General features: G+C 38.2%; 1 protein-coding gene across 1 annotated transcript; it reads left to right on the forward strand.

The window, feature by feature from the left end:
• Window positions 1–11,924: 11,924 nt before the first annotated feature.
• LOC149838637 (uncharacterized) lies at window positions 11,925–12,458 on the forward strand. Its single transcript, XM_090008288.1, has one exon. The coding sequence runs from the start codon at window positions 11,925–11,927 to the stop codon at window positions 12,456–12,458; it is 534 nt and encodes a 177-aa protein (XP_089864414.1).
• The last annotated feature ends 2,005 nt before the right edge of the window (window positions 12,459–14,463 follow it).

The following is a 14,463-nucleotide window of genomic DNA, read 5'->3' on the forward strand; positions in this document are numbered from 1 at the left end:
TATTTTCTGATGAATTCTCTAAATCTAACATAAAGATCCAATGAATATATATATATATATATATATATATATATATATATATATATATCAGCTCAATGATTTTCTTCGTTTGCTACAACGTAAGCATTCCCTAGCTTAAGATATTGATGGTTCATCTTCTAAATCAGGAACAACTTGTAACAAATTTTCTCTAATGAAAATTGTATGTACTTGTGACTTGTGTTTATCATCTTCTATGAAACTCGTAAGAAGCTCGGCATAAACATTACAAATAATACAATGAGTATACAACCGTACAATAGAGTTGTGATACCCTATAATATGACATTTAAATCTATACAATCCATCATGCATTATAAAATCACAAAAGTTATACTTTACTATCCCTTCTAAAGGTATCCTTTAAATCTATACAATTCATCATGCATTATAAAATTACAAAATTTATATTTTACTATCCCTTCTAAAGGTGTCCTTACATTCATCGATTTACAATATTTTTATGTTGAACCATTTGAGCAACAACCTTCATTGTCCATCTTCGGCCTTTAGAGCGTGATTTTGATATTTAAGAATACAAAAACTAGGTAACTTAAGATGAAAAAAAAAAAACTAAGATCAACAATACATTTAAGACTAAAAATATATAAATACAAAACAAATGAAAACATCAAAAGAAATGAGTTTACCTTTGGTTTTGATGCTTGAAACTATTTTTCAACTTCACTATCACGCACATCCAACCCTAGGGCTTGATTAGAAGTTAAAAAAATGTGTTTATGATCAAAATGGGTGGATTTATGGTGAATCACACTATTGTGACTCGGATTTGAGGGTTAGAAGCCAAAAAATGAGTGTGAAATACAAATGAGGGGTTTTAGGGTAAAAGAGAGACTTTAAGGTGCGGTTCAGGGTTAGAAACCAAAAAAAAAAGTTGGGTAGGTCAGAAATATATGAGATTTGAGGCAAACAACATTTCTAAAGCTCGGATCTATCTAGCAAAATCCTTAATTTTTAATGTAGATTTAATCTCAAAATATGATGGGTAAGCTTAGAAAATGAGTTGATTTTGGGAGAAAGAACATGAAAAAACGGGATCAAAATGACTCTTGGGGCTATAAAATGACCCCATAAATGGCCGGTTGCCACTTTTCTGAGGCAAAAAATGTAAAAAGAAAAGAAAAAGTCAACTGGGGTATATAACACGATACACCCATATATCATATAATACATGCCGTATTAGTACAATAATCATACCAAATATGATATGACCCTAAATCATATTGGTCCCTTTGCTGATACTATAATATGTTGTATCGTACGACAACACTGGGCTTGGGTGTCAGTGACCCCAACCGAAGATTACGTACATGCAGGCTTTGACGGGGAACATCCTTATCAAAAAAAAAAAAAAGGCATGCAAAACTCAAATACATCGCTTTGCCAATGACAACGCATATCTATGATGCATATAAATATAAATGGATCATGTTTGAACCTGTTATGAACAAGAATCGTCCATATATTCCTATCTGATTCTAATCCAGATCTTAATGGACCCTGACTTTATCTATTCTGGACTAGATCCATCTATACACTATCTGGATCAGTTCATGTGAGTTGAATGGAGTCTGGACCTGGGTTAAAACACCAATCCATTTTCATTGCAACAATCGTAATTATGAAGAATGCACCAAAGTAAGAAAGGATTTTGGATTAAGGACAAAAAAGTAACTTTAATTCAATGTAAAGATAAGGGTTAAAATGAACATTTCAACCCATGAAGGTTTTTTTTTTGAAGAGGAAGAAAAACAATTTGTTAATATAATTAACGGTAACAATGATCAGGTCGAAGGGAGCTCACATTGTGGAGAACATATGAGGGCGTTCAACAAATAGATTTCGTAGCCAAGCCACATCAGCCGAGGGCTACTTAACCATGGTTAAGCTACCGACGGTTTACAATCGGGTTCAATTGCTTAACGGTGAGAGTATTTTGGTGGACATTTGAAAAGCTAAACTTTTTTTGGTGATCATATTAGATAGAGGGATAACTTTGGTGGTTATTTGAAAATTATTCTTATTTAATTCTTATATATATATATATATATATGAAAAATAAATGTTGTCAGTATTGATATCATCTCTGCATCGTTTGGCCAACCATTCTGGTGAATTGGCCGATACCGATACTCAAGTGAATCATTCTGAATTGGCTAAAAAATAATTAAAGAATATTATGTGTCAATCAAAACCTGACGTGTTAAAGCTATTAAAATAATATTAAAAAATTATTTTAAGTATTTTCTATATTTATTAAAAAATAACTCATTCAAGGGTGAAGCATATTGATTTTGTGCACCGATACTGACAACATTTGAAAAAATGATGGTTGCCTACCACTTTTGGATCCTTCTCATTGTAAATGTGTTTTGGGGTTGTCGTTTGCAAACCTAACCCTGCATATGTGTTCGGCATGATCGATTTGCTAGGAAAATGACACTTGGATCATGTTCTTTTGATAAAAATAAGATTTTTTAAGCATTGAATATTTTAAAAATTATAGACTGTCGGTTTTTAAATATTATAAAAACTTACCTGTGTTAGAATTGGACAATCCAAGAGCCTATTCCAATAAAATCAAGCATATAGACTATATTTGTATGGTCAGATTTTATAAAAAATAAAATAAAAAAAAAAACTTTCAAAGCATGATAAGCTAGCGTTAGACTTTAAAAGTGGCAGGCAATATATATATATATATATACTGCATGTCTGCAAGTTTCCTTTCATAGCATTAAGCTGATAGCGTGGTGGTGCAATATTTGTGACCCACGTCCCCCAAGACCAAATAGAAAATGGTAAATTACTCATTCCATTAAATGATCGTCATTGCTTGATGCAAAAAGAGAAAAGAAAAAAATAGTTGAAAGAAGTGACAACATGATTGGTTAAACCAGTCGACAAAGGGCTCCACTCATCTGGCTCGTGAATGTCACCAAGTTGACAGAAAGTCACAAGTTCGAAACCCACGGATGGTGTCCCTTGCCTCAAGGTCAAAGTTGAGTGTACTGACCAGTGGGCCGGGTACCAAAAAGGGATTGGTTTAAACTACTTTGTTTTTTGTTTTATATAAATGAGATTGAAGGTATAAAAATTTCATATGAGATAGTACGTACTTTTGTCTGTTAAACATTACCATGTGCTTAGGTTCATAGTCAAAATTAGAGGGCGAAGTCGTCATATAATTGAATAGTTTAATAAATTGTTAATGGTAGATAATTCAATGTATAGGCAGCATCGATATTATAAGTTGTTTTAATATATGTAATGGGAACCAAGCGAGGATATCTATATGACTCAATGTAAATATTATTTAAGTATATATGGGAAGTTTTTGCAAGATAAACTAAACTAAAAGTGCAAACTGGGGTGCAATATAGCAGATCGTCCAGGCTATTTCTAAAGCCCTCGAAGCCGATCTTTTGTGGGATGCCCTGGTGCTGATTTCCCATCGAAGCCAGTCTAGCAAATCGTTCAGGCTGTTTTTAGAGCCCTCGAAAATTCGAAGATTTACCAACCGGGGCTCTGCTTGTCTGGCAGGAGCAGTTAGTGCACGTCACCTTGTGTTGGGATGTTGCAAGTTCGAACCCCAAAGGATATGGTTGTATAACTGGTAGGGGTCTGCCTAACCCCAGCTTTCTCTGTCAAGAAAAGAAATAAAAGACTCGAAGATTTCATTTAACTCCAAATGTAGGCGTTCTCTCTTTGTGACCTATCCCCATTAATAGAGAGTCCCACCGAGGTGGCTGAGAGTATACTTACCCTCGATCCAAGAATCTCACCTCTCACTCAATCTCATCAAATCAATACAACACAATTGAAATTTTCAATCCATAGAAATAAAAGCCTTTTCAAGATCAATTTTCAAAATAAAGAATTTCTTACCCAAAGTTTTGATAGAGTGAATTACCTTGTGAGCAATGATGCAGGATTCATGCATCCTCCTTTGGGATAAATGTATTTTATGAGTTCAAGATGAATGGGCTGATCACAACTTTCAATCTGCATGTTATCATCTTGATGATGATTTTGAACGTCGTAACCACCAGAGAAATAGGTTTAAATTTACCAATCTTCATTCATTTGAGATGAGAATGATATGTGACCTTACAATATTTTGGGGATCTTAGTATTGGAGTGGAAATCTGCCATTAGCTGCAGGAGATCTCTTTTTACGCTTTACCATATTACTTTGAAAAATTCGATCCAATCCTCATGTTTTGAACAGTGAATGATAGTTTTACCAGCACATGGTATGACTGATAAACCCACTTGGACCAAATTTTGGATCAACAGTAGGGATGCAATCGGTTCGGATCAAGAGCAGCTAAATACATGAGAGTCAGATCGGGAACAGCCAAAATTTGCAAAATCTCCATCCTGGATACAACCCATTTGCATCCCTAATCATCCGACATATCTGACTCAACCCGTGGAAGATAGACTTACTGGATTTAGTCATTTAGACCACATGTAGGGCGTCTTTGAATGCCCTGACTTCTCGGATAAGGCTTGGGACCCAAACCAGATCTGACCCGCAAGCAAACTCTGCACCACTTGAGCCAGATTTTTTTTTTTGGTAAAGGGGTTTGGGTTGTTTAGTCAAGACAAAGTTGATACCTCCGGACCTCGAAACCATGGGATCTGGAGATCCATGGATCTGATATCTGAGGCTCTCAAACGCACCCTTGTCTTATAGGATCCTAATTCCAAACCACGTAGACAGTCTTGGACTTGAGCTGGTAGGTAGGGTGATTCAGAGATACGTACCCATATAAAATAAACGAGACTAGTCTCTACGTTGATCTTTGGTAATGCACAAGTAGATCCTCGTCTGGGCTCAACCAAAGAGGATCAGATTGAGCTCACGATTCGATTGAACCCAAACCCATTAAGGGTGAAAGTATGCGTCAAAGACCAATTCTTTATGGGTTACATTAGTACTTTTGAACCAGACCAAGTTGACTAGTAAGTTTGATAAAACTCGTTCAAAATACAAAAAAGGATCATGGTTATAAAAATAAGTTGTTTGACAGTTTTCCTTTTTGAGATATGTGCAAGTAGGGGTGGCAAAACCTGACCCGAGGGCTTAAGCCAACCCGTTCAATAAACGGGTCGACCCGCGTAACCCATTTATTAAACAGGTCGGGTTCGGGTTGGGGGTATGCCAACCCGCCAACCCGGCTGACCCGTTTAATAAACTGGTTAGGCGGGTGGGTCAACCCGCCAACCGACCCGCCAACCTGAGAACCCGTTTACCCGACCCAACCCATTTATTAAATGGGTTGGCGGGTCGTGTCGGGTTACCCGTTTATTAAACGGGTCGGGTTCGTGTTTGCAACAGCCGACCCGTTTAATAAACGGGTCGGGTTCGGGTTGAGGTATGCTGACCCGCCAACCCATCGGGTCGACACGCCAACCCGACACGATTGCGACCCCTATGTGCAAGGTAATCGTTTAGCTTTTATATTGCACTTATTAGGCTCCCCCTGTCCCCCCCCGAACAAAAAAAAGAAAAAAAAGAAAAGAAAAGAGAAGCCAATCTTTGAGCTCTCTTCAACAATTAATGATGAGGGTATCGAGGCTAAGATGCTCTACTGAGATATGATGTACTTCTAGATACACTAAAAATAATTCCTGTCTAGTTGAAAAATTAATAGTGTTTTAATTTAATAAAAAATATTTAAAAAATGTTTATTTAGCACTTGCATTTAGTTGAATGTCGGAAAAGATCCGTTTTGAATTTTGGAAGGCAATTAGTTTAGGAAGGGTTGGTTTATGACGCTTAGTGCGTTCGTGTATAAAGTTTTGCAAATTAGAAAACAAAAGTATAATAGTAACAAAAGAACTTAAATGGACGTTCCGTCTCAAGAATCAGCCGTTAAAATCAAAATATAATAGTCTTTTAATGACAATCTTTAGTTTATCATAAAACCATCACTCTTTTCAACGTTTTGGCAAAATTATCATGATAAACCCTTTGTGACACTTTAGTGAGGAGGGTAGTGATATTTCTTTTGGACAAGTTTGAAAGCAAGAAAAACTCTCATAAGAAAAGAAAATTTTGCTTATGAGAAGTTTTGATATGATATATTTTTTAAAATAAAAAAAATTCACTTGTTTGAGTAGCGTGGGAAAAATAAAATAAAAAATAAGGATGAGGGTGGTGGTAAGATGGATGGTGGTGATGAAAAATCCTTATGGGTGGTGGTGGAACTTCTCCGATGCAGTTTTTAGAGAGGTGGTTGATGGATGGTGGGGAGGACAATTTTTTGGGAGGTGGGTGGAGGTGGTGATGAGATAGATAGTGGTGGTGTGGATGGTAGTGGTGATGGTGAGATGGCGGGTAGTGGGTGGTGGTAGTGGTGAGATGGATGGTGGTGATGGTGGTAATGGTGAGATGCTGGGTGGTGGAAAATGTAAATCAACTATTTCTCTTGGTAGGAAATATTCCTCCATATTAATGAAATGTTTTCTATAAAGTATAATTTTTATAAAAACTCTCTTAAAGAAATTTTCTCTCATTTGAAAGGGTCGGAAAAACCATATGGATTTTTTACTTTGTATCATTTTTGAATGAATATTTGAGCAAACTAGGTTTTGGATTTTTTTGGTATTTGCGTTATCCATTTTTATAGTCATTAATCTTGTTCTTGTGATTTTCCCAAGGGAAATTATCTTGATATATTTAAAAAGAAAATGTATTATGAGAAAATATTGAGAAATACTGATAATATGTGCATTAATTCGGTCGTATGTAAAAAAATAAGTGATATTTTGATTTCCACACTAATTTGTGTCAGGAATATATATATGGCCTTTGAAATTCTCACAATAAAATTTCAAAAATGTAAAGTATAAAAAACCAATAGATGGTTGGATCTTGCGTGAGGTTCTCAGTGTCAAATACAACAAAGGCCGAAATAATTCGGGTTGTCAAAGGAACAGGATTGACTCACTGTACCAACAAATCCAATAAGGTCAGGGCTTGGTGATATACAAGGTCTGATTAGAATGTGGGTTAGACTCAAAGGATCCCATTAATATATGGGCCTGGTATGGTTTGTAGAATTTCATACGGGCCCGACTTTGGGTTCCGACTAAGATCTACAAATTTTCAATGTAAAAAAAAAAAATTTATTTTATTGGGTACGGTTCGGGTTTGATTCATGTAACTCTTATAGAGAATGTTTGATGGTTTGTGCATGAAATTACATAATAGAAGAACAAAACTAACAAAACATTGGTCCTGTCAATTGTATCAAGTCCAATTAAACCCTCTAAATTGGACTTGAACGATGGATCATTCGATGTGAGAAAATCTATTTTTCAAACCAACAAATAAACCTAGCCAGATAAGAAATTTCACATCACCATCAACTATGAAGATGTTAATATCAAAAGAAATACAAACTTCACAACCAAAAGAATATTTCATCACGTTTGGTTTAAGAAGTCTAGAGCATCCAGATTCCATGAAGCATATGAAGAAAAATGTTCATTTTTTTCAATTATATTTTACCTTTTTCTTCTCCTAGAATGCCGATTTTTACACTACATGAAATTCACAAAGCAAAAATCTAGATCAGACAGGACATGTTTTCAATTCAAGGAACTAAAATGCACATAGTTACTCCTTTACAGATAAGGAAATCACAATTCCAGAAAAGATTCCACCGTGTCATGCCCTAGCAGGAGGCCGCTGGCTGTCTCTCCTACAGCAACTCCTCCCTCTTTCTCCCTTCTCCTCCTTTCCTTCCATCGATAGTAGAGGGCTCCGTTCCCCTCCTCTGATCGTCGCCGTTTTTTCTTTTTTCTTGTTGTTCCTCTTCTTCCTTAAGAAAAGAAGGCACAATACAGCTGGCAGCATCGCGAAACATGGATTCATCAAGAAACCCCCAAATGCTCTTTTGCGTTGCCCTGATCTCCGACGGACAGAGAGCAGATAGTGGCATCGTGCGATCGAGATTGGCGGAAATGGATTGGGAGGAGGCCTTTCATGAGGAGCATGCGATCAGCAGAGTGGATGAGGTTGCAGTAGTTCATGTGAGCTGAAGTAGTGGATGAGAGAGAGCCGAAAGTAATTCAACATTACCACTCATGAAGATCAACAAAATGTTGAACCCATGAACTGAACAAGAGCAAAAGCCAAAACAAAAAGAAAGCACAAGAGAAAAGAACATCAGACAGATAAAACAGGCTCACACTGGAGCCGCTTGCCCAGATTGCGGCAAAGGAGAGGTAGCGTAGGAGTAGGGAGCAGAAGATCACTAAGATGTGCATACACAAGATCACATAAACATCTACCAAGATTTTATGCACCAGGTTTTGAATGTTAACTGGAATTTGACGTAGTGGATGAGAGAGATAGAGAGAGAGAGGGGAAGGGCATCCCCATCAAGGCATTTTTTTTTTAACTGTGTTCCCCCATCCCTGTTCATTTCATAACAGGGGGCGGGAACTTTGTTTACCCCCAAAGCTGGATGTGGTGGATGGTTACGCTTCCCATGTTTGTTAAAAAACGTGATCCAATCAGCCTGGATGTCCTGCGCGATGCATGCGAGACGCGCGATCAAACAACCCCATAGGGTACAATTATGGTTTCTGTTGTGCTAGGTCCAATTAAACCCGGGTATGGACCTCGTACCAGCATCTCAAATCAAACCTGGGTTTGGTCCCACCTAGGTCTGAACCAAACCAGACCCATTGCCACCCCTATGAAACATATCCAACTTTGACGAGATAAGTATCTGATTTCGTTATTTGACAAAGAAATATAAATCCACAAACAAACGGCCATGGATTAGGGGTGTTTATCGGACTAGGAGTGAATCTGATAGACAATTGGGTAAGACCGACCTGAGCTGTAGATTACAGACCAGACCCACGCCACTACTAATCAGGCCTCTAATTGGGCATGGCTGAATAAACATGGAATGAGTCAGGTCCAACCCAGTCTAACAAGAACCAGGTAGCCCAAGCTCTACCCAAATTCTATAATAATCGGGCCAGTTCTATATATTGGGCCTGTCAGGCCCTTGCATGGTCCAGCCCGATGTCCACCCCTAACCTGGATATGATAATTGTGGATCCAATCAGTTGGGCATATTCCCAAATAGTGTATCTCCGTACCTATTGAAACTGAATGGGTCTTTTGGTTACTCAGACGCCTTTTCCCAAAGTCCCAACTATAGCTGGTTCAACAGCATCTTGGTCAGCACGCACCCTCCAGCTTGAACTAAGGGTGCAAATGGATTGGATTTGGCCGGACGTCTAATTTGAATCCAATAACTTTTTTTAGGATATGGATCTTAAATAAGATTCGAATTGTTCTTTTGGATGGTCAGACTTATATTGTCTTACTATTTCTGATTCATTGGATTGGCATTTTTTGTTGGATCTGTGTTTAGATCTAGTTCGAAGTCAATATCGTTTACTTTTTACAACTAAAACACATGCTTTCAATTTATTTTTACTGGATCCGAATGTACAATATAAAATTTGGATTTATATGCACCCTATCCAATCTATGGCAGCTTCAGATTCGGATTTGGACTTAGTGCTTAAAATTCAGATTTGTATTTGGATCAACCATGATCTGCACTTCTCAAATCCATTTGCGCACTTAATTAGGTTGGACTCGGTTGGGACACATTCCCTCTGCCAGGTTCCTGCAAACTGCACTCTCAGACCCAGTCAGGAACTGGGCTCGGCCTGGTTCATCCAACATATTTAAAAGAGGATCAGGGTCTAAGACTGGGCCCTGGTCCACACCATTTTGAAAGGAGGGGAATTTAAGGGAAGAAAAGCAGTAAGAATGAAGGGGCATTTCAATCATTTTCTATCAAACGACAAATCATGGTCGTTCAATTCCATTAAGAGAATAACAGAAACCCCCCATCTAGATTAGAAAAGATGTACCTGCTCTATCCGTACCCGATCAAGAGGAGCGGAGCATAAGCCAGATCAAGACTTTAGGACAAGTCTTATCCAAACCAAGACGAATGATGCAGGAGCTAAGCAGAAGACTCAGGTCTATACAAATTTATTTGGATCTAATTTAATTTAGGGTTTTTATTTATTTATTTTTAAATTAAATTTTTGTATGTAATGGATCTATCTCTTATCCAATGCAGACCTAGGGTTTATCATGTTTTTCTATAAATTCTCATTATCGAAATTTTTGAGAGGGTAGAAAATTAAATGATTAAGAATTGTTATTTTATTGAGTTTTATGCCATTTTTATTTTTCTCTTGCTTTTCTTTGGATTTCGTGCATATAGTTTTCTCGTAAATCAAGCCTTTTCAATTTTACATCAGAAGTCTAACCTAAATGATAAGTAATTAATATCTATTTGAGTATTCATAATGCTATGTTTAGTAGCTGCCCTCCGCTTATCTGGTAGGGGTGACTTGTCAATGTCACCAAGTACGAAACCCATGGGTGGTGTCCCTTACGGCAAAGGTCGAAACTTGGTGTACTCTTCGGTAAGCAAGCAGGACCTCAAGGGTTTTACCAACGGGAGTCCAGCCAATGTGCAGAAGGTAACGAAGGTTTTTTTCCTTGAATTATAAAAAAAACAAAAAAAAAAGAAGCTCTGCTTGAGAGCCAACCGATGAAAGTCGTCCGAGTGGAGATGTGAAATGTGCAGGAGGAAAAGGGTGTGACACACTTTTCATATGAAACACACACTTTCATGTGAAAATCACTTTGACCCCACTTCAGGTTCCCACATGGCGTTAACTTTAACTGCACCCTCAGTGCAAAAGAAAATGGGCCTTTCCCCCTCTAAAAAGAACACCACAAAAATCATTCTGCAAAGCGTTGAGGCTTAGGGTTCACGCAGACCTACTAAGTTCCATCAACAAGGACTAGTGAAGAAGGACCTTTCAGCCTTCAGCTTTCACAAGGCACACTGAAAGAAAAAGGAATTTACTATTTTACAAAAGGAACGTGACCTTGTACACTTGGGCAGGAAACAAGGCTCTTTGCTTTGGAATTGGATTGGTATTTTGGATGTTACCCCGGCACCATCACTCCTCTGTTGCTTTTACCTTCCTAACAGAAACTCAGTAAAAGAAAGGGTAAAAAGTTAAAAATCAACTCTTCTCTCCCCGAGCTGGGGACTGGGGAGGGCTAGATTTAAAAGTATCGACGGATTTGTTTCTAATCGTGATCTTTTTCCAACTTTAGCATCCTATTCAAAATATTATTTTATGAGCGACGTCGATGCCAATAAAATTTTAATTGATTCTGTACTTCTTAATTTGAACTCACAGATGTGTTTATCATCGCTTATTTACTCAAAAAAAGATCCTTGGAATTGCATTAATTTAACGAAAAAAATGTAATATTTATCCTAAACAAATGCAGATAACCTGTAAAGGCATTAAAAAGGAACCTCTCATAGCAAAATATTTTGAAAATCTACAACATATCCCAACTTCGCTGGAACAGAAAAAAAGTAAAAAAAAAAAAGATGGCAATCTTGAGAATTCAATAACTCCACTCCAGGTTTCCCGAATATCTGTGTCGGGCAAAACACCCCTCAATCCTTCCAAAAGATTCCCCTGCAAACAAGAAAACCGAAAAAAAAGGACACTAATCTGAAATTATTTCAGAATTTTGGCCTTACTCTCCTCTCGGATTTTCGTGTTCCCGAATGTCTGTAGTATTCGCACCTTTGGGGCGTCTTATCACGTCTCATCAGTCAAAAGAATCAATAATTTTTTTTTTCCAGAGCACCCCGCACCCTTATTTTATATCAATTCCCGCAATGGTACCCCACCCAACCGCTCCATATTTTATTTTCAAATTCTCCAACACACCCCTGAACACCACATTGATTAATCAACACAACATGGGCAACAAGGAAAATGGGAACAATGATAAAAAGCGGAGGGAGGATAGAGTTGAGTGTTATGTAGCATGTGGGTTTGTGGGTTATCTTCCTTCTTGTGTGGGGGAGAGGATGAACACAAGATGTGTTTCAGGGTGCCTAGATGTAGAGACACCCATAAGGGTGAGCTTCATGAAGCTGTACCAATGGCCTCATTCAGATGCAGAGTTTGTGAAGCTGATAAGCATGAAGGAGAATAGTGACCTCTCTGTGGGGGCCTCAAGGAGGAGCCATGAGGGCTATGCCTGCAGGCAGATGTACCTGAGGAGCTACACCTTCTGCAAGAGGGAGACAGTTGCAGAGAAGACCAAGAAGTGGCTGAGTGAGAAGAAAAGGAAGGAGGGGCAGAAGAGGGCGGTGGGTCCCATGGAGGTGGTGGCCATTGTGAAGAGGGTCAAGAACAAGTCTGTGTCTGGTGTCTGCTCTGTGTTTGAGGTTGTCTTTGAGTGTCTCTTCTCTTGCATGGCTAGAGTTGATGTAGTAGAGTATAAATGAGAATGGAAGAAAATATGGGGTTTTCTTCTCTATTTGTATGTTTTGTTTTGTTACTTTTTGGACTGGTTGGAGTAGACGAAGACCAAGAAGATGTCTGCTTGACTGGTTGTTTCTTTAGGTTACTTGAATCTCTGGAGCAGAGAAGATGCTAGTTTGAATTTGGAATTCATGATTATTAGAGGAATGTGAAGTGTGGAGAATGGGGAAATGGCTATTTCTTTCTCTTGGACTTTGTGTATGAGGAGTGTTGCCATTTGGTGCGGTGCCTTTTTTTTTTTTAATGCCTAACTAATGATGTCAGGGCCCTATTCTTCAATAGGCCAGTGCTGCGCGATAGTTTTTTCTTAAGCCTTTGGGTCACTCACTTGCAATAGCATAAACTGAACGACCAGAAGACTTGCGGAAGAAGTAAGCCCATGACAAATGATATGTATTATATTAATTGTAAAATAAATTAGTGACAGATGTAAATGTAGTGAGAGTGGATATTGTTAATTTTAGTGTTCTTGGTTGTTAAGAAATTGCTCTTTTAAAAAAAAAGCCATGATTCAGAATCACTTTTTAATTTGCTTGAGATTCAGAACACATGGGTCTCATGTAATTTTGAATCTCAAACAAATTAGAAAGTGAGATTCACTTTCTCACAGCTTAACTTTTGTGTTGGGCTGCTTATACAAATCAGATTCACTTTCTCATTCAAATGAGAAAGTAAATCAGAATGATCCAACCGGACGGATGTGAACTTTGTGCAAAGTGCTGGAAACCACTACCTTCAAGAAATAACACTGGTCAGTTGAATAGAAAAAGCAGCATCTTAAAAATTTGCTTGCTCTGGCAACCTCTGTGTGGAAGAGTTAGCTTTAACGGAAATGGAATTTAAAGACCTTTTTTAAGACAGTCAGTCTCAGCAAATATGTCATGATAAATCATGATATTTTTTAAAGCATCACTGATATTTCTGACAACGGCTGCAACTTGAACATGATGTTTCTTCACTTGAATTGTCTTATTTGGGGGGGGTTTGAAGCAACATGCCTGACGCCTCTATACGGTGATGGCTAAAGTAGAATAGGCATGTGAACTAGTCTTGGAGGACACTGAGTAGCGCGTTTTTGATTGGTGAGCCTCTTGGGCAATGCAAAAGAAGCCACTGCATTATTTGGGTGTGCACCTGTAGACTGCACGCTATTAAGGCCATGGGCAAGGAGCATGTTTTAATTTGCAGTCTAGATTTTGGTTCCTTTTATTTTGAAAGGCAAGCTGGGGTTAGTAAGACCCCTACCAGTTATAAAACTATACCATGGGGTTTTGAACCTGCAACGTCATGTGCACTAGCTGCTCCTACCAAACAAGGGGAGACCCCGTTGATTGTCTAGATTTAGATTTTGGTTCTTGGTCTAGTGGTACTGAGAAACAACATGCAACAAGGTCTCTTTTTTTTATTTAGAGTCTAGATTTTGGTTCATGGCATAGTGGTAGTGAGAGCAACAGAATAATTAACAGCCCATAAGGGCCCCGCACATCTGGCTAGGTGGGTCTGTTTAATATGTGCAAGTTGAAGGGTGTCACAAGTTCCATTTTTTGCCATAAGACTGGAGCAACTCGGTCAAATTAGTGTCACATCTACACCACCAATGCACAAAAAAAAATTTATCAGGGCCGTCAAAAGGAGAGCAGATCAGGTGATCCGTCATCTTCACCGTCCATTGCGTCATCCCACCAGAAGAACCCCACGGTTTTTATGCAATTTGTGGACGGTGAATGATTTGGCAGATCACCTGATCTGCTGTCCAACAGAAGTGGTGGGTGGACAAGGAACCAACTCTTTCCAACCTGATAGTAGATTTGGCTTTAGTTTGGTCATTGAGCATTTCCACAACCAGCTCACTTAATTTCTTTTCTTTTATGATTTTGAATTTCAATGGTTGAAAGTATATCATTCATTTGCTGGTACCTTTTTGCACTAGATTTCTGCATGATTGCTTCATGTTGCACATAGCATTTC

This window comes from Nuphar pumila, chromosome 5, assembly GCF_984573655.1.
Source record: "Nuphar pumila chromosome 5, dmNupPumi1.hap1.1, whole genome shotgun sequence".
Classification (NCBI taxonomy): Eukaryota; Viridiplantae; Streptophyta; class Magnoliopsida; order Nymphaeales; family Nymphaeaceae; genus Nuphar; species Nuphar pumila.

Excerpts from the sequence above, each read along its gene's own strand:
- LOC149838637 (XM_090008288.1), top strand. The coding sequence starts at position 11,925 with ATGGGCAACAAGGAAAATGGGAACAATGATAAAAAGCGGAGGGAGGAT.